General features: G+C 53.6%; 1 protein-coding gene across 8 annotated transcripts; it reads right to left on the minus strand.

The window, feature by feature from the left end:
* Positions 1–2,010: 2,010 nt before the first annotated feature.
* kyat1 (kynurenine aminotransferase 1) lies at positions 2,011–25,541 on the minus strand. 8 transcript variants are annotated; one of them, XM_028809029.2, is made up of 14 exons: positions 25,423–25,541; positions 23,566–23,663; positions 21,189–21,247; positions 20,242–20,392; positions 19,226–19,375; positions 16,499–16,588; positions 15,415–15,540; positions 14,483–14,603; positions 13,841–13,917; positions 12,461–12,550; positions 10,919–11,105; positions 8,372–8,448; positions 2,927–3,013; positions 2,014–2,816 (listed from the first exon to the last, which is right to left on the minus strand). In XM_028809029.2, exons 2-14 carry the CDS (start codon positions 23,650–23,652, stop codon positions 2,757–2,759), a joined length of 1,362 nt encoding a protein of 453 aa, XP_028664862.1. In that variant the 5' UTR covers positions 23,653–23,663; positions 25,423–25,541; the 3' UTR covers positions 2,014–2,756. The 8 variants fall into 8 exon arrangements, with proteins under 8 accessions (XP_028664865.1, XP_028664864.1, XP_028664862.1 ...); XM_028809030.2 differs by having other exon boundaries at positions 2,015–2,816; positions 23,581–23,663; XM_028809032.2 differs by lacking the exon at positions 12,461–12,550 and having other exon boundaries at positions 2,011–2,816.
* Positions 25,542–26,990: the final 1,449 nt, after the last annotated feature.

The following is a 26,990-nucleotide window of genomic DNA, read 5'->3' on the forward strand; positions in this document are numbered from 1 at the left end:
AACTAATGAGTCGTCTTCACCAACCTGTCCAGGAAAGTTCAGTTTGAGGTCAATTGATTTTTGATTGTCCCATCTCGTGTAAATCACAGGACGTTTTGGTTTTGTCCTGAGCTGCGCTCCGACAGGTGAAGATGTGCCCCCTTTCACTCTTCATCACGTAGGAGGGAGGGAGCACAGGGCACCTGCCAGCACGCCACTTGGCGCTCCAGTCCTCTCCTCTCTGCTCAGCCTTTGTTGACCTCCACTTGAGAGCATCGTGTGTGCCAAAGTAGGGGCAATGCCACCCATGAAGATGTCTGCACTGCCCTGGGGAAACAGTAACGCACCTTGGTGTGGCCTGTGACAGGCACACACACACACTGGCATCGGTGTGGTGACTTTGTGGCACTGGGCTCCTGTCCACTTGTCACTAAACCGTTTCTCTCAGTTTGGAGACTTGGGTACAAAGACTTGATTGACCGGGTGCTGTTGTCCCCTGCAAAGGACGGGCGAGATGCCCAGCATGTTTGCTTCATGCTCTACACCAGTGGTCTCAAGCTCCGGTGCGGGTGGGCTGCAGTGGTCATTCTAACCATCCTCTTCATTAGGGAGCCGTTTTGCCTTCATTTCAATCGACGGGACTCGGACCCCTCAGTTAATAAACTCACCTGAAGATAAAGAAAGGTGAGGGTCTCGGACACGTCGGTCTGCTCAGGTCCCCCAAACATCTGGACGGTGGTCTTAGAAAAAACAGAAAATCAGCCGTCTGCTGGGGCAGAACGACAGCAGCGACACGTCCTCCGGTGACTCCGTGCTGTTGGGCTGTCACTTAATGAAGAAACGACTCAAATCAGAGGACTGAATCCTTAAAAACTAAAATGAAGGGAAAAGAATTCATCAGCAGTGAAAAAAGGAAAAGGGTGAAAAGCTGCAGCCCACCAGGACTGGCGTTTGAGACCACCGCTCTGCCCCCTTCACCTTAGAATGATGACTGGGCCCATTAAGCCCCTCAGCACATGCAGGACCCCCGTGACGTCCGTTCAGTTGTTGTCACTTCACCGCAGGCCACTCGCGTGCTCATTCACCTCGTCATCACTTGCTGTCACTCGGCGGCCAGAGCACGTGGGTGGACGGTGACACTGACCTCCGCAGGCAAGGCCATGAGGGGATAAACTTCCACCAAAAAGGACAATCTGACAAACCAAAGATGTGAACACATTCGGAGGTCACTTAATAGGAGCAGTTCATGTGCTGTGTGGTGACAATGGGAGGACTGGCAGGTTCACTGGAGGTGCCGCAGTAGCTCACTGTACAAATGGGACTCGCGTTTCTGAATATGCCGGCGCTTTGTTTCATCTCCGTAATCCTCAGTCGGCTGGCAGCGTGTTGGCTCTTCGCACGTCCGCCCGGACTCGCGTTATACTGGACCGCCATTTCCAAAGTTTCTCCCGCTTCGTTTGAAAGAAAGAGAGGGGCGGGGACAGCGGCGGCGCGTCTCGTCCACTCTAAGCAGCTCGTCACGCGCAGGCGCAGCTCATTCAGCCGGTCCGCCCCGCAGACTCCGATGGCTGCTCCGCCCACTTTGACATGACAGCGGCTCTAAAAGGGTCTTTCGCGGCTCTGTGATGTTTACTTAGAAGACCATAAGAACCGCGTCCCCCTTTCGAATGTAGTAACCCTAATATTAGCGAATTGCTTCTCATCTGGCAGCGCAGCTTGCGAGGTACAACACCTGGGGTGGGGGGTGGCCCTGAGTGACAGCGAACCCTCTAAAAGCGTCCCGGCAGGTTCACAGCTTTCTAAGAAGGGCCGGCCAGGGCGGGTGTCTCCAGCGGCAGGAGACGAGCTCGACAGACAGAGCCTTGCGTGAGGAGGACCGCGGCGTGGACAAGACGAGCTGGCTGGGGCTGCCAAAGTGCGGCGGAGCGGACGAGAAGTCGGGATGGGGCTGATGAATGAATAAATAAGGGGGGGGGGGTAATAATTGAGACGGGAGTCTTTTGTAAAGTTCTGTTTCATGTGTTTTAATAAATCAAAAGCTTAGAACCATCTGCCTTGCACTGAATCAGTTACGGAAGCTTCCAGAGCGAATAAAGAAAATCACAGGGGGAAGAGCGCGGCCTCATTGGATCATCAAGTCGCGCACATGCGCACTGCTGTCCATCGAAATCACGCGAGTGTTATACAAGAGCCCAATAATGTCCACTGGCAGAGCCACAGCGCCGCACGTCACCGCAGGTTGGTGAAGGGACGATGACAGGAGCTGAGCTGGGATTTGAACGCCACAACTTGTGCCTCCGAAATTCCAGATTCCTACTCGGTGCCACATCAGCCCGAGGGGTTCAACTTTGAGGGTCCCTGACCTGGCAGCTCAGTTGGGGAGACACTTTGTTAGCCACGGATGGCCGCCGGACGCCTCCCTAAAAGGTCCGTCACGTCTCTCCATCATTAGTGATTTGACAGTTCGGTAAAAATTAATAAATCAAGTTGGCACCGATGGCCCTTTGGATTGTCGGGTGATGAGGCTGCAGGGCACGCTTTACAGAGACAATGTGACACCGCTGCCGTTGACCCAGAAAATCAGACATGAGCAAGACACGGTGCCACGAGTGACAAGATTAGTGGTTGGCAAGTGTTCATCATCATCATCATCGCGGCAGCATTACTTCATCCTACACCACTACCTTAAAGAGTCCTAACACAGGAGCACGTCCCAGGAACACCAAAGCGTCCATCGGGCCTGGCATCACGCCGATGTTGGCGCTCACACACGTGGCTCACTTTGTCAGGTGCCACTCCTTCAAGATCTTCTCAGCAGCTTCGAGAGTCGAGTCCTCCTGTGGGTTTAAATCAGATAAGGCCTGAAGAAGAGCAGACTGGTGCTGTCGTGCCAACCAGACCTGGCCACACTGTAACAGAGAGCCCCCCTCCCAGTGCTCCCACTTACCTTCACATAGCAGAGGCGGATGTAGCTGGCAAAGTCCTTCCTGTGCCCGAGGCTGTAGAAAGCTGACACGGGAATGGTAGCCATGCCCTTGGGAAGGAGAAATCGAGAGGGCGGGTCAGGGTCAATAGTGGCGGGCAGTGAGTGGGACACCCCCCCACTGGAGTTGGCACATTTGCCAACTGTGCCCTCTGCGGCGGGTTAAATTCCCAGCCTGAAGGCTGAGGGTTGCTGTGGGCACATCTTTGCATTTGACTCTTGGTGGCAGCGACAAACTGGCGTGCTGCTCATGTTGTGTCCCACCCAGCATGCACTGCAGCTCACAGTGGCTTTGGGGTAACCCGAGGCAGGCGCCCCCCACTTACTCCCGAATATCTTCAGTCATCTGAATAGAAAGGAGCCACATGTCACCAAACCACCCTACAAAGACACTTTACGGGGGGGACGCTCACCTTCAGCACCCCACCCCGACTCTGCTGTGATGGCACACGTGACAAAGGTGACAGAGCCACAGCCGAGACTGGCAGGGGACCTCGCCACCAGGTAGCCCCGCCCACTCCTCCATTACAAGTCTGCTCGCCCCCAGCTGTCCATCGAGGAGCAGCAGACGTCACCGCAGTCACAGACCCGAAGTGACGTCACCGCCGTGTCACTTCGTAAAATGACTTTCGGCAAAGCCTGGAAAGTAATGTCGGGTCAAAGACCCGTTCAGAAACCAAATAAAACGAATCGTCGTGACGTTCAGCGGGTTTGTGCCATCGCGTCGTGTCACACGTCACACTAAACAACGCGGGTCACTTCTGTGAAATATTAACATTTACGTTGTGTTCGGGTCTGTGGGAACATTTAACAAAATGAAAATCATCAAGAGGCGCGATCACTGAAAAGAGTTTAAGGTTTACATTCATGAAGTGAAATATAAAATGTCATTGTAATGTGAAATAAAATGATCTAAGATGTCATTGTAATGTGTGCACCACGTCAGGGTGATTGCGTTGTTTCAATGTGCTCCGCGTGTCTGTCATGTTGTTATAAAGCAGTTATTAACGTGTAACACAATCTGATATGTGACGAGAACGGCAAAGCGTATTCTACACGGAGTTGTGATCTCGATGTGAATGTCCTTCTGCTGTCATTTGTGTCACTTGTGATTATAAACAAGGGGCCATCAAAAGAAATAAAATCAAAACACGAAGAAGAAGAAGAAGAAGACCTCCACTGATTTGTGGAGCAGCCTGCTGAAAACTCACAAAGAACCAGAGGAGCGATTAGAAGACGAAGTACAAATAAATAAAGAGAAGGACCGGAGATACCAAAGACAACAACAGAACATGACAACAAATCACAGACATTGTGACAAAAACCTGAACAGACAGACGGGGGGGGGGGGGGGGTTCGTCAGGTCAGTTTATTGTCCTCCTAAACCAATGAGGGGAGACCTTCACTGAGGTCAGGGCGCTATATGGAGCTGAGGGCACAGAGTGCCAGTCAGTGTGGGCACAGAATCAGAGGACCTCAGTGGGCAGCTGAAGAACAGAATTTGATATTCAGTCCTGTAAGTCACAGGGGGCAGTGAAGGGGCAGCAGGATGGTGGGATGTGCCCGCTGTTGGTGGTCCGCGTCTGGTTGCGATAGATGATTATTTTATTATAACATTAAGATAACTTCATTATTTTATTGTACATGAAGCCCTGAACAGGACATAAGCTACACGGGGTCTGTCAGCGGGTCCAAGGATTTCATCCTGATACCTAATGGCAGTCCTGCAGTGCCCGCTGTTGTCTGGCCTGTAGAGGTCTGTGTGTCCCTCCATGGATATGCCCCCCTCCCCAGATTGACCATCAGTGACCACCCACCAAACCAGTCAGGCTGAACGATGTGACAGGCAGCATGACGTTCTTCACGGCTTCTCCAGACCCTTTCACGTCTGCCACACGTGTTCTCATCTGTGAAAGGCACAGGGTGCCCACCAATGGTGGATCTGCCAGTTCTGGTATTCTATGGTAAATGCCAATCGAGCTCCACGGTGCCCACTAGAGGACATCGGGCCCTCAGGCCACCCTCACAATGTCTGTTTCTGATTGTTTGCTCAGAGACGTTCACACCAGGGTTCTGCCTGCCCACCTGCTGGAGGCTCTGCCAGCGCTCATCCTGGTCCTGCTGATGGGTTGAGGACCTTCTGTAATGCTGCTCACTTTACAGGTTTGAGCAAGTCCTCTCTCTCACGCCTTCAGTTAGTTCAAAATGCAGCTGGCAGACTCCTAAGTCGTGCCAGCAAGAGTGATCATATCTGTGCCAGGCTGCACTCCCTGCACTGGCTCCCAGTGTTTTAGAGAATTCATTTTAAACTTTCAGAGCTTTACATGGACGAGCTTCTGAGTACCTGACCAGCCTGCCTCAACGCCATACAGCTGGCCGGCCTGTAACATCTGGGCAACGGGGCCTTGTCGTTGTGCCACACACCTGTGGGGGTCGTCTGTGGCACCGAGACAATGGAGGTGCCTGCCTTGTGGTCTGCGTGGCGTCGAGTCTCTTGATTCTTTTTAAACAGGCTTCTAATCCCAGTTTGTTTAAGTTTTGTTTTTAATGAACTGTCGTATTTGTACTGGACTTGCTGTTCAGCGCTCTGTGAAGGGCGCTATATAAATAAATAAATCAACTTCTACAGGGCGCCCTGGCCAGCTCTCCTCGAGGAACTGCCAGTCTGTCTCCTGGAATCTCCTCCATGCCCATGAGACTGGCAGACACAGCAGACCTTCTGGCAATGACAGGCAGCTATTGATGTGCCATCCTGGAGAAGTTGGACCAGCTGTGCCAGCTCTGTGGGGTCCTGGTATGGCCTCCGTAGTGACACTCACCGTAGACGAGAGTAAAACGAGTGACAATACAGATGAGGAGGTGGCCTCCCTCCAGCTGTTAACCCATTCAGTCCTGTTTGGGGGGTCTTCTCGTTGTTGCCCCTCCCCCAGTGCCCCAAAGCAGCTGACACTGATGAGCCCCCCCACTACGTCACTGAGCAGACCGACAGCCCCCCAGAGTCGCTGACTTGACGTCATACTCTCATTTTAAAGGGTCCTTTCATTTTTCTGAGCCGTGTGTTTCGATGTCACATTCTGGTTTTCGAAGTCACTAAACGCGTCACTGACATCCACTCAACGATAGACTAGAGACCCCCAGACCCCCACACGTCAGTCCCTCACACACGCAGTCGTCTATGAACGTCGTATTTGAATTTCTGTTTGAGAAGCAAGAAAGAGAATTGTGTTGAATGTCAACTTGTGATGACATTTGTGTCACATATGGACGACTACTGAGGGACTTGATTGAAATCAGCTGATTACGTGTCACCCTCAGGTGACAGTCTGTGTGTTTATAACGAGTGTACACTTCACACAGTGACACACACACACACTGCGGGGGCCAGCGTTGCCCTTTAATCAACACAATGGCTGGACATTCTGGGGTCTTGGCACTTGTCATCCCAGTGGCATGTGAGGTGTCACCAGTGATTTATTCTGCTCTGCCACCTTCTCCCTGTGCCAGTCTCAGCTCAAAGTTCTGAGATGTTCAATATGTTGTGGCCAGCATGCAGTGTGACATTTGTCTAAAGTCTCCAGTCACTCCTCTGTTTGTAGCATTCTAGTCCATATTGTCATCTCCTGTCCCTGTGCAGGTCACATTGTGCCCTGAGGACGTGTCACTTGTTTAGTCAAACGTGAAGGTCTTCACTGGCCGAGGTCTGTGTGGCCGCTAGTTGAGATGACAGCTCTCTCTCTCTGTCACTCTCATGTGTCCTTATTGTGCTAAGCATTGTCACCTTCCTCTTGAGGAGCTGCTGTCCCAGTTTGTGTGAAAGTGAAAGTTATTACATGTGACGTTGTGGCCAGCAGCTGATGTCACGTCCAGGGTGACCCGCACAAGGCCTTCATTTCTCACAGCAGTTCCTCCATCGGACTTCTCCTCGTTAATGAAGTGACGTCCTCTGCTCTTCTGTGGGTCTGTGCCGTGTTATCGTAGCTTTGGTCTGGGTTATCATTGTCATGCAGATGAGGCTCAGATCTGTTTGAAGGGAGTCTTCATCACCGCCTCCTCAGCTCACAAATTAAATTCAAATTAAAACCTCAACAGAGCAAAACTCTTTACAATTCAATTGGAACAAAACTGAATTCCTGCAAAGTGGCACTAAAGTGGCTTTGGCCATGCGGGGTGACCTTCTGGGTGTCACTTTGATTCCTTTTCTTATTATAATAATTAATAAGTAATAATAATAATTCTTCACATTTCTATAGCGCTGTTCTTGCTACTCAAAGCGCTCAGCAATTGCAGGTCAAGGGCCCAACAGAGCAGAGTCCTTATTGGCATTTACGGGATTCGAACCAGCGACCTTCAGAATGCCAGTGCAGATCTCCAGCCTCAGAGCTGCGTCACCTTCCTCATCTTCGCTCCTTCCTCTCCTTCTCTTGTATCACATCCCACGTTGATTATTGTACGTCACGCCTGGCAGGTGCCACCTCAGATCATCTATCGCAGCTCCAGCTGATTCAAAACTCCACTTCAGAGTCCTGATGCGGACCACCAACAGCGGGCACATCCCACCATCCTGCTGCCCCTTCACTGCCCCCCGTGTCTTACGGGACTGAATATCAAATTCTGTTCTTCAGCTGCCCACTGAGGTCCTCTGATTCTGTGCCCACACTGACTGGCACTCTGTGCCCTCAGCTCCATATAGCGCCCTGACCTCAGTGAAGGTTTCCCCTCATTGGTTTAGGAGGACATTAAACTGACTGACGTGTTCAATGTTCCCACAGACCTGAACACAACGTAAATGTGAATATTTCACAGAAGTGACCCGCGTTGTTTAGTGTGACGTGTGACACGACGCGATGGCACAAACCCTCTGAACGTCACGACGATTCGTTTTATTATTTGGTTTGATGTTCAATTTTAATTTCTCTGCGGGTCCTTCACCCAACGTCACTTTTTGGGGCTTTGCTGAAAGTCATTTTATGAAGTCAGTCCTGACACGGCGGTGATGTCACTTACAGGTCGGTGACTGCGGTGACGTCTGGTGCGGTGGCTCTGCCAGTGGATATTATTGGAATGAGGGGGGCTGACAGGAACAAGACATTCAGTGAAGATGATGATGGTGACATGAAAGTGACATGTCAGCTGGCAGGAGACTTGACGGGATGAATAATCACGAGAACAACGCCAGCAGTAACCGAAGACAAGACGATGAAGGACGTGGGACCCTCGAGCTCGGATGAGGAAGAGCACCGCGAGATGACCTTTCACCTGCCGTGTCGTGATTGAGAGGGCACGACCTCTAAGGACACGCCCACTCCAAGACAGCCCTAGCAGCAGGAATCGACGACCGCGCCGTGACGATGGCAGACACTCAGCCACTCAGAATCCTAAGGGTACGAATCCCCCGGCAGCCACACTGACCTTCGTCTTTATTAGCCACTTGGCAAAGCGATAGTCGTAGGGCTCCTCCTCATCAGCGGGCTCGGGAAGTTCAACATCTGCAAAACAAAAAGACAGAAACATCATTAGGCCTGGCACTGCCCACATGCCAGTCTCCACCTCTCTGACCGCTGGGCTTGTTCCTGCCCAACTACTTAAACCACTTTGATTTGATGGCAGTGCCACCTTCAGTGCCACTTACGCTTCTGCTGTCATATCTGGGTTTGTCACACAATCACGTGGCATGACCACTCCACTTGTCACACCAACGTCACCCATGTGCTAGCAATGCGACAGGCCTGTGCCAGTGGGCCGACTCGCTCATTTGAGAGGTGCCAGCTATGGGCGTGGAGGCCAGCGCTGCTGAGGTGTCGTCAGTTCAGACATTTTATTTATTAGTCCGCGTCCTTCTTGTCCTGTTCTGTTATCGATGGCCACGCGTTTCTGTCGGCCTCCGCCACTCAATGCGGTTTTTGAGGACACCCAGGGGGTCTCACAGGGCACAGGAGCTCATCTGATAACTCGCCAGGCACGGAACATGTAAGACTAGGAGAAGAAACAGCGGCCTCAACGCGAGGGTCTCGCAGCCCACCAGCTCAGCAGAGATCAAGACCGACTCGGCCACCAAGTGCCAGGCTCTCTGCCCGTCAAGGGCACACTTGTTACACACACTGTAACACTGTCTGCTGACACAGACAGCTTCACTTGATAGACGCATCAAGTTGGCATGGATGGAGGAAGAGGAGCAAAGAGCAGACAGGCTCAGCTGGTTTGGCTCCAGGCGGACCCCCCGCTGCACAAACCGAAGCCATGGAGCGAGTGGGCACCACTGAGATGTCACAGTTTAGAGCCGCTGGCCCCCAAAGCTGACGTCTGTCGAGGCCGAGAGGGCAGAAGGTTACAATTCACAGCTATGGCAGGAAAACGCCTCAGAGATACCCGACACTCGGCCAGCCAGTGGGTACCCATGTCACGGCTGCCCGTCGGCCCCAATGAGGTCACTTGGTGGCACTCTGAGGTGTTAAAGAGGATGAAACCAAATGTCACAAGTCGATTGTGTCGGCCCCCTTCACAGGGTTACATAGAGGGGACGGGATTTAGAGCCGACTGCATTCCCTTCACCGCTGGGTAGAGGCCTGGCGTGCAGCTAAAAAGTAGGGGGTCTTCACCAAACTGGGGGGATTCTTTCATTGTATCCCAAAACGGGTCAACAAAAACTGCCTGGCTGAGTGACGAGAGCGCCAGTCATGTGATCTGAGACCCCCGGGCTGCTCTGCCGCTGCCACCCAGAATCCGTGTTGTGGGGGTCTTATAAACGTAGCCATGAAACAAAACCTACGACCAAAAGGCTAAAGGGCACAACGAGGGGGTCTCTGCGTTAGGAATTCAAATTTAAACAAAGACAACACCACCAGCGGTGGCAGAGGTGGCACTTCATCAGCGGCAGCCTGCCAGTTCAAAATGCAGCTTACTGGACCAACGTCAACCAAAACCGCAGAGCGTGACGTGTGCCCCCCTAACAATCGGACACGACCCCCTTAGCTGAGGCCTCACCCGATGGCTTTACACCGAGTCACAAACCAAGAGGAAGAGGAGGAGGAGGAGGAGGAGCGGAGACCCTCGAATATTAAACAGCCTTCATTCAGTATAACTGCGGTGCCAGTCTGCAGACCACCAGGGCCACAGTCCGGTACTTTAATTTACACACTCATTGGGTACCCTCAGTCCCAGCCTGGCATCGGCCCGACTGCCACGACACTCCATTAAAGGAAGTCATCGCCAATCCCCTCGCTGCGTTCTGTTGGTTTCTGCAGATAAACACGAGAGGGCAGCGCGATGCCACCACTGCAGCTCTGCACCAACACCTGGGCATACTTTGGGAAATTCAAACAAAAATAACGAAGATCAGCTGGCATCAACTTATAAAGTGAGGGGCTTCGGACGCAGGGGGCTCCCCTTAAAACAAAAGCGATTAACGCACGAGAAACTCGCCCTGGTTTTTCCAACGAGAGCGCCCGCTCACCTGCGCTCGTAAATCAGAACATCGAGAACGACAAAGCTGTGGGTCTGCCAACCTACACGGACAGACAGCCCGACCACCGGCCCCTCGGACTCCTCATCTGGCGATGGCACACGCGTGTTCTGTCAAGGGCCACGGACCCCCATCTACCCACCCACCCCGCCGGGGTCTTCATTGAGGTGACGTCACTGCACCCTCTCGGTAAGCGAAGGCTGCAAGCATCGACTATTTGACCTGTAAACACATCACGGGTGCCCACCACCACTGCGCAGAACGTCTCCTATGCCCAGCAGGGGGTGCCTTCTCTCTCTCGCTGTCTCCCAGTGCAGCCTGGGTCGGTGCCACCTCATTTTCGCCCCCATTTCTACAATCACTCGCTGCCCTGACTGGAGTTACCCTTTAAAGTGAACCAACCCTCTGACAATCCAATCAGCACCCACCGAAGTGAAGGGTCAGGGTCAACGACGGACCACCTCCCCTCTGCCCAAGTAATGGAAAAAGTCAATTACTGAGAGCGGAGATATCGACAATCAAGAAGTAGCCCCCCTCGGGGATGATGGGCCGCATGCCCACCGACAGCAGGCACTCCACCAAGCGGTTGCGCTTCTCCTGAAGTTGCCGTGGTAACTGAAACAAGTAGCTCTCCGGTCTTCCCAAGACGTCCAACTCCCTCTGAAATCCTCGGGCCACCGCTTCCTGCAGGAGGAGAAGAAGAACAAACACAACCCAAGTGAGCCGATCAGGGGGGTCTCCACACCGCCGCCCGAATAACCCCGACGAGGCGACCAATCAGCTCACTGCTCTAACATGACATCAAGCCACGTCTGAAGGCCCCCCATTCAGCACACCTCCATGGGTCTACGGTGGTCTTCAAGTGCCACCGCTCCTCTCCTTACACAGCTGGAGCCCACTGGCCCCCCAGAACTCAGGCCTCATTTCCATTCTGTTCTCGTCCTCGGTTGCCCCCCGTGGACCCTCTCTGGTGCTACGGTGTCTTTTTGGGGACACAGCACTCGAGGCGAGGCGTCACGAGAGAGCTGAAGTGTGACCGCCACACACACACAGCATGTTAGCCTCCTTGGCGTTGACCCCCCAGTGTCCCCCAATAAAGCCTGAATGACACGCAGGACAGACTTCTGCTGCCATCTAGTGGATGAAATACAATCAACACTGCAAAAAGGCAAAATCCTGCGTCCGGCCCCTCCGTGGAAACTCATCAATATTCATGAGTGGGCGGAGCCTACCTCCAAACCATACAATGGCACACAAAGGCAGTTTTAGAACAAACAGAACCCGACGCATCAGCTGAGCCAACGGCGTTACGTTGTGCCAGTCAGCTGGGCTCACTGATTACGTTGACCTCCTTTGTAAGTTGCTTTGGATAAAAGCGTCTGCCAAGCAAATAAATGTAAAAGGGACGACCTTGTGAATCGGTCATCAGACACCAACCGTATGACGGAATGGCCGTGATCTGCCTGGTGTGACAGTATCAGCGTGGCAAAGACGCATTCACAATACGCCGAATGTGGAAGTCACTAAGCCCACCATAACACAAGCGGCACGTCGATCTCACAGGTCAGGCACATGAAAGCACCACAAAAATAAGAAAAGTGCCCAAAGAAACTCACGTCAACTGTCCCCACTATGATGGCAGGCTGGGCACTGGTGACAAAACTCGAAAGGCCTGTCCTGCTCTGTTTATGGTGGCGTGTCGGTGGGCGCGGGATTCTGTTACACACAAAAGTCAGCGTTGTCAACATAACGCTAAGGGGGCTACGGCGCCAACGCTAGGGGGCCCATCTAGACTTCGTCGTCTGTACTAATTGGCCGGACTAACCTTTGAGCCCCCCCAGTCAACCCAAGACGCCCACCCTTCAGCGGTAGGAGGGAAGCCAAAGTACATGGAGAGCAGACAGTGGCCAGGGTGGGATCTGAACCCGGAACTCTGAAGCTCTAACCACCGCAAGGTCAATTAAGGAGTATTGGCATCGAGTCTGACATACGGCGGGCACACGGGCAGGACGCCCACGAGGGTCTGGCAGCCAGCGTACCTGAGCTGCAGTGGCCGTGTGATACACCGAGTTCTGGTGGACGGTCTGGAGGTGCTTCAGGATGCGATGAGGGCCGATGGCCCAGCCCACCTAACAAGTCGGGAGGAAGCAGACGTGTTAATCAGACCACCGCTCACAAACAAAGCAGCAGAATTGAAAGTCAGTGACGTCCCACCATAGACAATACAAACTTGGGGGCCGAGTGACGGCTAAGCAGGGCACCTGAAGTCTCTGTGGTTCATCGCCAAGCACACGAGAAGTTGACAGTCCCAAGGTGGGGGTCCAAACTCACCTTAGAAGATCCATAAATGAAGGATGAAGTCACTCAGTCAGTCAGTCCTGTGACGTGTGGCTCACAGCAGGTGACAAAAAGAAGGCAATGCCAGCAGCACAGCAGCCCTGACAGATGAGCTCATCCCATCATGCACTGCGGTATGGACATGTCAGCTGGACACAGACAAGGAGCCCAAACCTTTGAAAGTCTCAGATGGGACCTTCAAGTGACAAGTAAGCCAGGTGTTTGGTGACACAGAGTGGGGACTTAGAGGAAGTGCCATCAGCCAGGTGGCAATAAGAGTAATAATAACACATTTTACTTATCTAGCGCCTTTCCTGTGCTTGTCTGTCACACAAAGAATCAAAACAATGTGGTCAGCTTCAAGGACCCCCTTGGTGAAGTGAGTACGGTGGCTTTGCCCACCCTTGGCGAACTGTAACACCACACTGGCTCTGCCCATTCCTTTGAGGGGCCAGAAGACCCCATGCAGAGCTCCACACTCCGGAGCTTCCACCCCCTCAGTCGGCCATTTTCTCAAATGCCACTAGGGGGTCCCCGATGACCCCATTCTGCTGGCTCGGCTTTATTGATGCACTTGACGGCCTCCATTGTGCTGGCAGAGTTGTCCCCTGAACACTTAAAATAAAATGGCGCTGCCTGCAGAGGGAATGCCACATGGGCAGTGCTGGGGGGCACCCAAAGTAGTTCAGGCTTTGAGGGCCACAACCCGCGGTGACCGCACTGGCCCTCCCACGAGCCCCAGTTTTGTTGGGCGCTTTGGCTGTGGGTATCGCTCATCTCTGCATTCACCAAACCCTGAGCTGTGTTGGCATTGTCAGAGCCCATCCCAGCAGTGCCAGGTTCAGGGCAGGTACCACCTAGTCTAACTGGCATGGCTATGGCAAGAAACTAAAATTACTACAGAAAATCAATGGGGACTGGACAGGGAATTGAAGCATTTCCACCGTGGCACGGTGCCACTTGAAACGGTCAAAAGTGAACACTCGGGGCACACTGCTTAGCCAACTAGGAGATCACAAATCCTTAACAGCAAGAAATGATAGCAAAACTACGACCATAGCGTCCCTGCTCTCGCATCTCACCTTCCATCCTGTGGCACTGAAGGTCTTGCCAGCACTTCCAATGGTAACTGTCTGTGCCCACATGCCAGGGAGGCTCGCTGAAGCAATAAAGGAAAAGAGAGGTCAGAAGAATGGCACACCCTGCAGGCCAACCAAGTAAAGCACACAGAAACCCAACAGGTCTGCCACCATCACCATCATCATCATCAAGGAACGGAGTGAAGGGCGCCAGGTGACACTCTGATGGCCCTTGATGGCAGAATACCTCCACCCTGGAGGACAAAAGCACCAATCAGCACACAGACGTGGCCAGAGCCCACCTACCTGCCCACCCACCCGCACCATAACAGCTTTATGTCACTAAGCTTACAGGGTTAAATAATCGGTGGCAGTCATATTGTCATATGTCCAGCCACCTTGTGCAACATGGCACCAGACAGGAATGGCTTGAAACTTCCTCGAGTGTAATCTAGTGCCTTTCACCGTTATCTCTTCTCGAGCCTTTCCTGTGCCCACGTCACCCTATTGTCACCCTGCACAATAACCGATTCATTTAAAATAAGCAGATGGTTGGTCGCCCCGAGGACCCTGTGTCATCGCCCAGTGCCACTTCATCCTCGCCTCCTTGCTAACGGGTCATGAAAGGTGCTATACAAGTCTCACCTATCTTGATGTGCTCGTTGCCATCAAACACGATCCACTCGTACACCTCGTCGCTGATGCACAGCACGTCGTGTTTCACGCACAGCTCGGCGATCACCTGCAGCTCCTCACGCTTAAACACCTGAGGGGACGAGACACACGGGTCAGGGAGGGTCACTCGCAGCCACACGCCTGCACCGCCACTCCGCCTTTGGCTGCCAGAACAGTCAACTGGGCCAACCACATCCTCGAGGCACCAAGTGGCAGTGCAGAGCATTACTAGGTGGCAACGGGCTCATGGCCACCAGGGAGCAGCAGAGGGCACTGTGCCTAGTGGGTACCCCATAGCTCAGCTGTGATGCCAGTGGGACAGTAAAAATGCCATCAGCTGGAGGAGTCAGGCAGTGAGAGACCTAACAATGACAGGAGGGTGAGTGCCACCCCGACGGTCAGGCCCCGTTACGTCAGTCAGCTGGCATCCTTGGGGCTGCAGTGGTCCTCCATTCTGTGTTCAAATCCCCTGCCCTCTCCATGTTTGTGCGTGTTGTCCTCCCACCACCCAAACACAGGTCACTCTAAATTGGCACCGTGTAGGTGAGTGGCCCACTTCTGGTGGACTGGCATCCCTTCCAAAGTTGGCTCCGGCTTTGTACCTGATGCTGCTGGCAGAGGCTCCACCTCCCCAAATTCCATACTGGCCTAAAGGATCTGAAACAGCCATGCATTAGAATGTGATTTGCACTACCGTGGCTGTGGGGAGGTGCCCAGTGAGCGGGCACTCACCCAGGGCATCACCTTTTGAACAGGTGGACCTGATTAGGAGGGCAGCAGTAAGCGGTCCAAAGTGAGGAGGGCAGACAAACTTGGACACACTGAGGACGAGTAAGGTGACAATGGGCCGGCCCCTCTGGACTGGACATCGGGGGGCTCTGCCTGCCCCACCTCGGTCTTACCTTCCCTAAAGGATTGTGGGGGGTATTGAGGACGATGGCTTTGGTGCGCTCCGTGAACTTGCTGGCCAATTCATCAGGGTCCAGTGCCCATTCCCCACTGGACAGCGCCGGCTTGTCTGGTGTACCCTGAGCCAAAACAAAGAGAAAGTCAGCGGCAGTTGTCGGAAACCCGGGTGGGTGATGGTGCCAAGGTAGTGCCAGAGTCCAGGGAAGGCCTCACTGGCACCACAATGGCACCATGAGAAATAAAATGCAGAGATTCATATACTAAATGAGGACGGCACTATATAACATCTGTCACTCAATATAGTGCCCACCCCATCACCACTGGCAGTGCCATTCTTGCCTACCCTGGCACAGGAGAGTGACGATGTGCTTAATGTTGGGTGAGAATGCCAATAAGAGCCTGATGAGGCGCTACGACTACTAATAGACAGAAGACAGAGAGAGAGGGAGAAGGAGTTTAAACAGAGAATTGTGAAAGGCCAACATTAATGTATCACGGACAAGAAAGGCGCAATATAACACACAGGCAGACAGACGGATGTGAAAGACGCTATATAACACACCGATAGTGTAGCAGGGTTATACAGAGAGAGCCCACTGCCAAAAGATGATGCCCGCCTGGTCACTAGAGGGCAGGCTTGAGGACTGAGATTGGCACCACCTGAGTGGACCAGTGCCAGACACTGTATAAAGATGAAAGGCACTATATAACAGGAGAAAGGCCAGGTGCCCAGTCGGTCACTGGAGGGGCGAGTCCAACTAGTGGCTGGACTTGGCACTCTGAGCCCAGCGGTCCGAGTGAGGACCCACGACTCGGAGGGATGCCATTCATTCAAGTGAATATCTCGCTGGTGCCAGATAGACAGACAGACATGAAAGGCGCTATACAGTCCACTCAGAGAGATGACAGGGAGCTTAGAGTGACATCTCACTCCTGGGACAGACAACAAAAGGCTCAGCGAGCACTCAGATGTCACCTTTGGACCTCTCAAGTCCGTCCGTCCCTCCAGCCCCTCATTCCTAGAGACTCCGCCCACATGCCGCCACAGCGCTGGGCACAGGCCGACAGAACACTTACCTTTGGTCTTAGGGGCACAAACACGCAATGTCCCCCCGCCATCTTCACCATCGGCTCATAGCAGTCAAAGAAGGGTTCAATGATGATGACCTGTGGGCAGCAAAGCAAAAGGCACCTGAGTGGCCTGGCACTCCACACTCACCATTTGGGGTTTTCTTTTGGCGGACCCTCTAAGGGGTTTTTAATCATGAAACACCTTACAGCCTCTCAGCTCAGCAGCGGAGGTCCTCGACTCAATCTCAGGGCTGCCAATTCAACGGACAGCTGCCCACCCACTTGTGAACAAACGTGTCAGCCTTGTGCCCGCAGACTCGCTGCAGGGGTCTTGGGTGACATGCAGCAGCGCCAACCTGGGAGCCAGTGAACAGCAGACTATGGGGGGCTCACAGTGAACCCCCAGAGATGAACACAGACAAACAGCCTGAGAGGTGAAGGAGAAACTCCCACAATGCACTGCGAGCATCTGGGCTTGGAAATTCACCCACCCTTCCGTTACATACCCCAGTATGGCACTCAAGCCCGGGTGAGGGGGGCCTTAGGGTGGCACAACAGCCTATCAGTCTGTCCTATCACCTCCAGTGGTCCAAAGGTCTGCTCTGTCACTGGAGACCCCGTGTCTGCGTTGGGGGAGTCTGGCTTTTTGTTGGGGGGGTTTGGAGGTTGTTGTCAGCACCCAGACTGAAATCCTGAGCAGACACACTGGGAGCCAGTGCTGCTGAACTGGGGTATTCAAGACCCTGCGTAAAAGGGGGACCAGCCGTGACTCGTGTGGGGTCCCCAAGCCACTTGATGCGCCACAGTACAGCTCCACAACACGGGTGCCACCAGGGGGAGCTCTAACTCTACAGCACCAGGCTTTTAGGACTTCGCTTACTAGAGGTGGGACTCGGCCCCCATAAGCAAGTCTGAAGTCATCTTTGTGTCCCCGACTTCCTCGTCTCGCGTTACGAGGACAACATTCAGGTCGTCGACTCGAGCCGCAGGGTTTAATAGGCGAGGTGTGGCGAGGCGGGTCACGACCGTCTGCACATAACTCTGGTCACGGGTGTGACGCGTGTGACATCCTCCTCAGAGAAGGGTGTTCATGTGGTAGAATCATCCACTGGCACCATAAAATGAAAGGTGACACATCCACATCAACTCTTACTGCCACACTTGGCGTGCCACCCGCCCAGATGCCAGTGCCTTTATTGTATGACGTGTTACAATACGGACGTAAAGGACATCATGTGTGGGTGCCGTGGCTCTGCTGCCAGTCTGCAATCGGCAATCACACACCAACATGTCTGCCAAGGCGGCGCCGAGTGCCACACGGTCTCTGGCGTTACATCCTAGTATCTGGCAAAGCAGGCAGCGATTCAAAAACCCTGCCCCCTGAAGTGCCCCTTGTTTCCTTTCGAGTCGCAGCCCACCAAAAGGTCCACCCACATCCATCACTGCAATACAACTGGCATCTCAAAAATGTCATGCCAAGTGCAGACTTGAGTGTCCACCTTTGGCAGTGCTTAGCCGTATAATGTGTGCTTTTAGGGGGTGCTATACTCTCACCTCACAGTTGCCACATTACATTGGCAAGGCACGAGGAGGCTGAGGGCAAGGTCTCCATGCTGGCCAAGGAGTCGATGCCACCTGAACTCTGATGTCACTCCAATTACATCAAGCACGTGAAAGGCTCGGCCATCTAAACCTGTCCTAGTTCATGTAACTCGGGTGGCACAGTACACACCGCAAGCTACAGAGGAGCCATTGGCACCAGCAGTCCTGCACGGCACTTGGGGACGTCACACGCCGTGTACCATGTCACAAAGCACGTCAGTCGCTGCTCTCTTCATCCTCACATGGCTCGTGGGTTCAGTGGAGTGTGCATTGGGCTCGTACCCGACATGAGCAGTGGGCGACACAAATTGGCACGGGACCACGTGGGGCAGCATGACATGTAGGCAAGGAGATGGGGGGGATGGGAGAGTGTTGGGGTCAACATCTGGGGGTCACCTCTCCAGCAAGCATCCCCGTCTTTATGAACCTCAAAATGACAAAGTTTGAGGACGTCGTGACGTGTCGGCGATTTCTGACCCTCAGATCGGATGTTGCTGTGCCCCCCGTCAGGCTGGTTAGTCCCGATGCCGTGGGCACGTAAGGAGCGCTCAGAGTGTCTTATTGGAATTGAGGCGCCATGACGCCAGACTTCGTGAGCCACTTATGGTTTGATTTTTGAAAGGCGCTATAATTAAGACTCGAGTGCAGTCATGTGACTCAAGTCACCCACCTGTGCCATAGGCCACCCAGAGGAACAATGCAGGGCGCTATACACTGTAAAACCCTACTTACAAAGGCAGGAGTCACCGTATGGGGCGCTATATACAAGGGGTCCGCTTAGCTCAGGGTGAGGGTGACAAGCCAGAGAGGAGCTTTGGGTGGCTCAGTGCTCTCTTAATAAGCCTGGGGGGGCTTTGAACCCTTGTCATTTAACCCTTTGTGTGCCGTAACGTTCTCCTCCCCTCTCAGACATCCCAAGCCGCTCAGCAGAGACCCCTCTACCGTCCACATCAGACATCACCTTCCTTCTGTTTCAGTGGGCTTACAGGGTGGTCAGTGGGAGGGGGCAATCGTTGGCACGGACATCAAATACTGAAATGGTGCGGGACGAGGCCCAGACTGGATGTCATCGGTGAGCAGGTGGCACACAAAGGACACACGGCCCCCCCGTTTGAACCCGAGTCTCCATACCTCATCTCCCTCATCCACCAGCGCCTGAAAGGCCGTGAACAGAGCCTCATAGGCACCCACGGTCACCAGGATGTCACCAAACGGGTCGATGCTCTGACCGAGGAGCTGCCCATACAGCTTGGCTAGGATCTTCACCAAGGTGGGATGGCCCTGTGGACACAAGAAAGAAAGAAAGTCACCCTGGGGGGGTTCATGGTCACGTAGGGGGAGGCCACATGGCAGTTCACTCCACAAAGTCCTCACTTTCAGTGCCAACTGTGTCCTGTTTTATCAACTCAGTGAGGCCAGCGGTCACCTTAAAAGGTGTCAAGAGTGTCACAAGCGCCTTGTCAAGACCTCAAGGACTTACACCGATGAGCGCCAACATTAAAACCACTGCCAGGTGAAGTGGCCGCCACCGATGACCTTGTACAATGGCACCTGCCCAGGCCAGGTCTTGAAGGGGACATGCTGGGCAAGCGTAAAGATCTGAGCCACTGTGACGAGGGACAAACTGGGACAGCTAGACGACTGGGTCTTGGGCAGTCATCGGTACCAACTAAAAGTGCTGAGCCAGCCAGCTGTGTTGTGTGTCACTTATCTGGGGAAGACGTGGCAGCAGGATGCATTATGGGAAATGGGGGGGGGGGCAGAGGAGGAGGCAAAGTGAGGCTCTGGGTCCTGGCGCTCATGTGGTGGTCACTTTGGCATGTACCACCCACCTAGGGATTGTCGCAGACCACATACACCAATTCATGGCACTGGCACTCCCTGGTGACAGTGGCCTCTTTCAGCCCTGCCACACTGCACAAATGGCTCAGGGAGGTGACAAAGAGTTCAGGGCCTTCAAATTCCTGAGACCTCCCTCTGACAAGGCCCACCTGGGAGCTTACAGGACTTGAAGGATCACAGGGCACCTTCAGGGGTCTTCAACACAACATTAGGCGGGTGCTTTTAACGTTGTGGCCGATTGGGTCACCCTCACGGTAGATCTGTCACAAGCAGGGCGCTATATAAAAGTGAAGGGTCTGACTTACAAAGGCCCGGGTGTACTGGTGCATCAGACAGTCCTCTCCTGAGACGACGTCACTGAAGGCCTGCCTGACGAAGTCCGGGGGAGAGAAGTTGGGGAAGCCTTGTCCGAGATCGACTGACTTATACTTGGCGGCCATCTCGGTGAACTCCAACCTGGAAAGGACACGGGGAAGAAGAGGCGGAGTCAAACACGGAGGCAGAGGCCAATCACAGCCTAAGAACATGTGATGGGACCGGGCACAGAGTCACCTGCTGTCACCTGCTGCTCACTATGTGACTCCAGCACAGCGGCCCACACAGAGTCAGTTATCCAAAGGTATATAGCGCCTTTCAACAAGCTGCCCACTTTACTACAGGCTCACACACTGTAAGATGGCATGGACTGGCTGGCACCCTGCCTGGCACTCTGGGTGGTTCTTACCCAGCAGGGAAGACTTTATGAAGGAGGGCTTCAAGCAGCCCCCCAGGGCCATACTGTTGGCGGCAGCATCCCAGACGCACAGCCACAGAGCAGCATGGGAGTCGTAGTCCTGCTGGGCGGTCCTGCCAGGTTTATTTGTCTGCTTGACGCTCTTATCCAAGATGGCGTACCACATATCGGGTACAAGTGGCTTCGGGTTATTCCGACTTGCTTGGGCTCAGTGGTGGGATTTGGACCCACAACCTCAGGGTTCACAGCCCAAGGCTTCATGGAGGCCTGCGGGGGGCGCTGTGGGGAGGAGGAGTTCTTGTTTTTAGGAGGTTCCCCCTGACCCTGAAGTGTTTCCTGGACACATCACTGGGTCCGGCATAAGGTGAGAAATGACGGACTCTTTACGGCAGAGGAGCCAATATGAGGGCTTCCTGTTCATAATATGAAGGTGGGTCAGGGCTTGGGGCTCAGGTACGCCCCCCACAGGTCACTCAGACACAGACACACCTTCACTGCTAAGACACTTGGGGGGCTTACCAGATGTTCTTTTCCACTCCAAGGATTCGGCGAGCAGGCCGCTTGTGTGACATCCTAAACTTGAATAAAAAATAAAAAGAAATTCAATCAGTCGAGAAAATAAACTGAAGAGCCTGGTGACAACCAGCAACCACTAGGGGGCACCGTGTCTGGCTAGTCCTGAACTGTGTTCTATGTAGCGCCTTTCACAGCGCGCATCAGCACACATTAGATAGAAACTCCAGCAGTCAGACGTCTGTGTTTTATATAGCGCCTCGCCACACAGCATTCAAATCACAAGGTGAATGTGCACAAGTGGCCACCGGAGGCGCCGCTCAGCTCACCGATCAAAGAGAAAGAAGGCGGGGCTTCAGGTGGACCTCCCACTGCGCTATACAGGTGAGTGGAGGTCGGGACCAGAGGAGGAATCTGGGATATATGCAGAAGAGACGGAGACAAAGATAAAATGTTAAAGCGGGTCTTTGTTTCCAGATTTAAACTCAGATAAACTAAGCAGCGTGTACCCACTGGCATGAAGAAGTGAGACGGAGGCTTGGGGGCTGCGAGAAGGTCAACTGATAAACTGAACCCGCCAACCGTGGGGACCTGACTGACCTCACGAGAAGCAGCCAGCAAGTCACCTGAAACTGAAGGAGAGGAGGAGACGCCTCGGTCAGCCTGCGCCATCCACATGCGCCAAGCATCACCTGGCTTAAGACGGCACAGACTGCCATGCTGAGGGGCTGCAGCCAGAAGCTGATGTGAAGCTTGTGGTGTGACCCTGACTTGTGTCATTCAGGTGGTGGCGCGACCCTGAGGCCAGTCATTCAGATGGCAGTGTGACTGTGATGCCAGTCGTTCAGATGGCAGTGTGACTGTAATGCCAGTCATTCAGGTGGTGGTGTGACCCTGATGCCAGTCGTTCAGGTGGCGGTGTGACCCCGAGGCCAGTCATTCAGGTGGCAGTGTGACCCCGAGGCCAGTCATTCAGGTGGCAGTGTGACTGTGATGCCAGTCTTTCAAGTTGTGGTGGGACTGTGATGCCAGTCATTCATGTGGCGGTGTGACCCCGATGCCAGTCATTCAGGTGGCGGTGCGACCCTGAGGCCAGTCGTTCAGGTGGTGGTGTGACACCAATTTTGCATCATCATGGTGACGGTGTGACCCCGATGCCAGTCGTTCAGATGGCAGTGTGACTGTGATGCCAGTCATTCAAGTGGCAGTGTGACCCCAACTTGAGTCATTCAGGTGGCAGTGTGACCCCGAGGCCAGTCATTCAGGTGGCGGTGTGACCCCAATTTTGCATCATCATGGTGACGGTGTGACCCCGATGCCAGTCGTTCAGATGGCAGTGTGACTGTGATGCCAGTCGTTCAGGTGGCGGTGTGACTGTAATGCCAGCCATTCAGGTGGCGGTGTGACCCCAACGCCAGTCGTTCAGGTTGTGTGCCTTCATGTCTGACACTCCCCCCTGTCCAAGTGTACACCAGTAATGACCACGTTGGCATATCACCGAGCTGAGGTTGCCCCGCCCTTTACCGACACTCAGCAATGGCCGATGACCGTTAATAATATCTGAGGGTATCCGTGGCGAGTGTAACGTTAAACAGGTAAGCACGGTGGGACGAAGGTGCGAATCGAGGCCAACAGTCTGGGCACGCCTGCCTTGCCCACCACTGGAACACAACCTTGGCACCCACTGCCAGACAACTCTAAACATGTCACACGGGGGGCAGAGAGTCAGCCGCCGTGATCAGGCCCAGATGTCCACCTCTCGTTTGTCACCAAGCAACACTCGATGGACCGACGGCCATTTTCAGGGGTGAGAACCGCTTGACCTTCAGAGGGATTCACTTTTCAATGGAGACAGGCTGAGCCACCGTCATTAAAGGACACAGCTGGAATGTCCCCAAAGACGCCTCGAGGCCGCAGGGACACCGAGGGCTCAAAAGGCCCAAAGATGAGAGGTTGAAGTCCCGTGGCACCTAAGTGGGCGAGTCACCTCGGTGGTCCACTGCTACTGCTGGACTTGAATTCAAAATGAGGACAAAAACAACCAGGTGACGAAACTAAAACAAACGAGTGGTGTGCAAGAGGGCAGCTTCACTGCTGTACCCGACATACCCAATGGGCACCGGATCAACACGGAATGTCAATCAATCCAGACATATAGCCCTGTGCCAGCGTGTCATGCACTCAGATCTTAGACGTGACTTCTGGGACACACGCACTGCACATTGTAGTGAAGGACAGTCGAGACCCTCGAATAATCGGGCAGTGGCACACTTACAGGACCCTCGCGGTTAAGGCACTATATACAACGAAGTGGCGCTCAATTACGAGGTCAAGTCGTTTTACTACAAGGTCTTAAAAAAAAGGACGACAGGAAGGTGCAGACACTGGCTGGTGGAACCTGATTGGCGTGTCCTCGAGGTCCTCCCTGGAGCTGGCGTCGCCCGAGGCTCAGTGCAGTCCTCCTCCACATGCCATGCGGGTCTAAAGAGATGAGAGAAAAGAAGAGAAAAGGAGCTGAGGGCCTCGCTCACAAACAGACCTAAAGAATCAGGAAAGGCGCAATATACAGCGCCCACCGACCCGCTGACGTGGCACTACGTCGGGATTTGTTGTTCGTTTGTGCGTTTCGTCAAGAAATGTCATTGTTATGGTGGATTTTCCAGAACCGCCACTTTGTGCGTCTTTTGTTTACAGTTGGCACACCCATGGTTGGCCACAGGACATATGACATCATTCCACTCCACACACATAAGATGGTGGCGTGCGGCGTCAGTGTCCAGCGCTCTCTGTGGTGCGTGTGGCCCGTGATGAAGAACCTGAGGATGACCTCTCGGTTCGGTGCCTTCACTTGCACTCCAACTTCTGGCGAATCGACTTTCTGCTGATGCCAACTTGTCACTCCAGGCAGAGTACACGCCAGGGGACCCGAAAGTACAGACCCATGGGCCACAACCACGTCTCTGAATCATTGAAACACCCCTCACGAAAGGCGCTATAAACAGAACGGACGGACAGTGAAAGAATAATAACTCATTACATTTATATAGCGCTTTTCTCAGTACTCAAAGTGCTATCCACACAGGGAGGAACTGGGAAGCGAACCCACAACCTTCCACAGCAGCAGCACTACCACTGCGCCACCTGGGAGGTGCCAAGCTCACCTCATGGCAGAATCAACGGCTACAAGAGATGGCGCAGACACGGGAGCAGATGGCCACCTCCAAAGACGAGGGACAGTGCCCTCTTTAGTTATGTGACAGAACGCCGGCCATGTCAGGTCTGTGTGCGTGCGAGGAAAGGAAGAATGAGGCGAGTTAATGAGAAACGAAAAGGAGCCGAGCGACACAAAGTCCAGGCACACGAGCACCGCCATCCTTTACTTACGGGCACATGGGGAGGATTGAACCCGCCACTGTGGGGGTCCGGGAGCCTAACCACCGAGCCATGCATTTGAAACGGCCTCCTTGGCTCCTCAGACATTAACGTTCAGACACACGGCGAGCCGTGGCGCGGTTTCAAATCCCACTACTGACACCACGGTGTGACCCTGAGCAGGTCACCTCCCCTGGCTGTGCTCCAATTGGTCAAACAAACTGACTGTCACCTTCCTTGGATAAGAAAGTCGCTCGGCTAACGGTTTACAAAGCCTGGCAGTTGCTCGCCAACTGAAATGACACCTCCGCTTATTTCCGTTATTGTGCAGGACGCCGCAGCTCAGCTGACATCGCCAACTTTCCACGGTGACATTAAAGGTCCGCCGGCCAACGAGCTCAAACTGATGAACTTTTCCCGAATGTCTCGACTGGGCCGCCACGCCACCGACGATTTCTTTCTTCTCACTGACTGCACGTTCACCTCTTTCTGTCTGTCTCTTGGTTGCCCTGCCGACGGTTTTCAGAGCCTCACGACCCCGAGACGTCACAGGTCGCCGTCACCCGCCACTGGACAGTCCCTTCACGCACACTTTAAGAGAGGCGGCCATCTGGCGACCTGCTGCTGTTCTCCACCGGCACAGTCTCCGTTATTGAGCGCCATCCACAGTCGGGCTCTGCATGCGGACGGTGTCGCCGGAATTCGCACACTCGACGCCGCCGCCCCCCAGACACACACGGCGGTTGGGCTGAGCCGGACTTCAGCGGGCAGGAGATCGCGACTCAGCGTGACTTCGTAAAAAAGACCAAGTGAGCGTGAACTTTAGCCGAGGGCACAGAGTCCGCCGCCGCCGCCGCCGCTCACTTACCTGCCGTAAAGTCGGTCTGTTAAATAAGCCACCGAAAGCGCGACAATGGCGACCCTCGGGCGAGCAGCCTCCTCAAATGCCACAAAGTCACTGCTGGAGTCCGCGGGACTGATAAGCGCGGCGAACGTCGGAGGCGGTGCAATGTGGACACGCCCCCCACCTGACGGGCACGCCTCCGTGCGCTGACGTACCGTAAAGACCCGCGCACAGCGCACGCTGATTCGACCTGTGAAGAGACTGAAGGGCAGCGCGAGCTCATTGATTAGCTTAGCAGGTGCTTCTATCCAAAGCGACTTCCTAAAGAGGTTCACATAATCGAGGACACATCAGTCTGGGGAATCATTTGGGAACAAGGGGACAAAATTGACAACCACAAATGAGGAGGCAGCCCATTACACGTCATTGGTGACGGATGTTCTGATTTAGGTGACATGGCCAGGCCCCCAGGATGGCATATTGCCCAGGGGTGGCATGGAATACCCTCAGCAGAAATCTGGAATGGTGATTACAGGCAGCCAATCCATTAGGGGCACCATGTGTGAACGTTAAGGGGCGCATGTGGCATAAAGTCCTGGTTAGAGGGGTGCCAGTTATGTAACTGAAGGGATGTGGGCTCTTGGCACAGAGGGTGACTCCCCCCAAGTCATCAAATTCTAGTACAGATGACCCATCGTGAACACAGAGGGGCGCCCTCACCTTTTCCCACCTAGGGCTGCAAATGGGCTTCAGCTGGCACTGGTCCCAAAAAACACGTCCAGAATCACCCACTATGGGGGGCTTGGTTACCATAAAACCCCGGCTAGCTTTAAGGGCAAACAGCGGGTCTCCATAAACTACAACGTTTATTTTCATGCCCGCTACACTGTGACGCTCCACAGAGCACAAAGGCATAAAAGAGTTTCCAGCAAAGGCAGACCGAGGCCTCCTAACGCAGAATCAAAAAAAGAAGAAGAAGAAGAAGAACACGGGTTCAAAAAAATCCAAAAAGCACAAAGCAAAGAAAAAAAAACCAAAATCAGCGTAACTCACCAAAACTTAAACGTTTCCCTCATTTGAACTGAATTAGCAGGAACTGTGGGGGGCCCTCCAGCGTTTTAGAGCAGTGGGCAGCTCCTGGAGCGGACTGGCAGGTGACCCCAGCTCTTGAAAAAAGAATAACACAGAAAATCAACCAAAGTCACATAAACAGTAAAGGAAAGAATCAAAACTGGACAGAATGTGAAGGCCAGCCTGGGGGACCCGTCTGAAATATGACAATAAAAACCTGACAAAGAAAAACAAATGAATCCGACACAATTATTGGTTTGGGGCTTGTGGTGCCCCCTACTGGCCGCTACTGGGATCAAGCGCTCAGGACACGGGCTGAAGGTGGTCAAACAGGTCAAGCGAAGAATGAGCGGAATGCTGAACATCAAGAAGTGCGACGTGCCTTCATGCCAGGAAGGGGAACCGTCCATGTGGGAGGAAAAGTATGCGGAGAAATGCCAAGCGACATTTCATGCGTTTGTAGATTCAGATAAAGCTTTTGACCGGACACCAAGGGAAGTCACAAGATGGGAGTGGAGGGT

Source organism: Erpetoichthys calabaricus, chromosome 9 (assembly GCF_900747795.2).
Source record: "Erpetoichthys calabaricus chromosome 9, fErpCal1.3, whole genome shotgun sequence".
Classification (NCBI taxonomy): domain Eukaryota; kingdom Metazoa; phylum Chordata; class Cladistia; order Polypteriformes; family Polypteridae; genus Erpetoichthys; species Erpetoichthys calabaricus.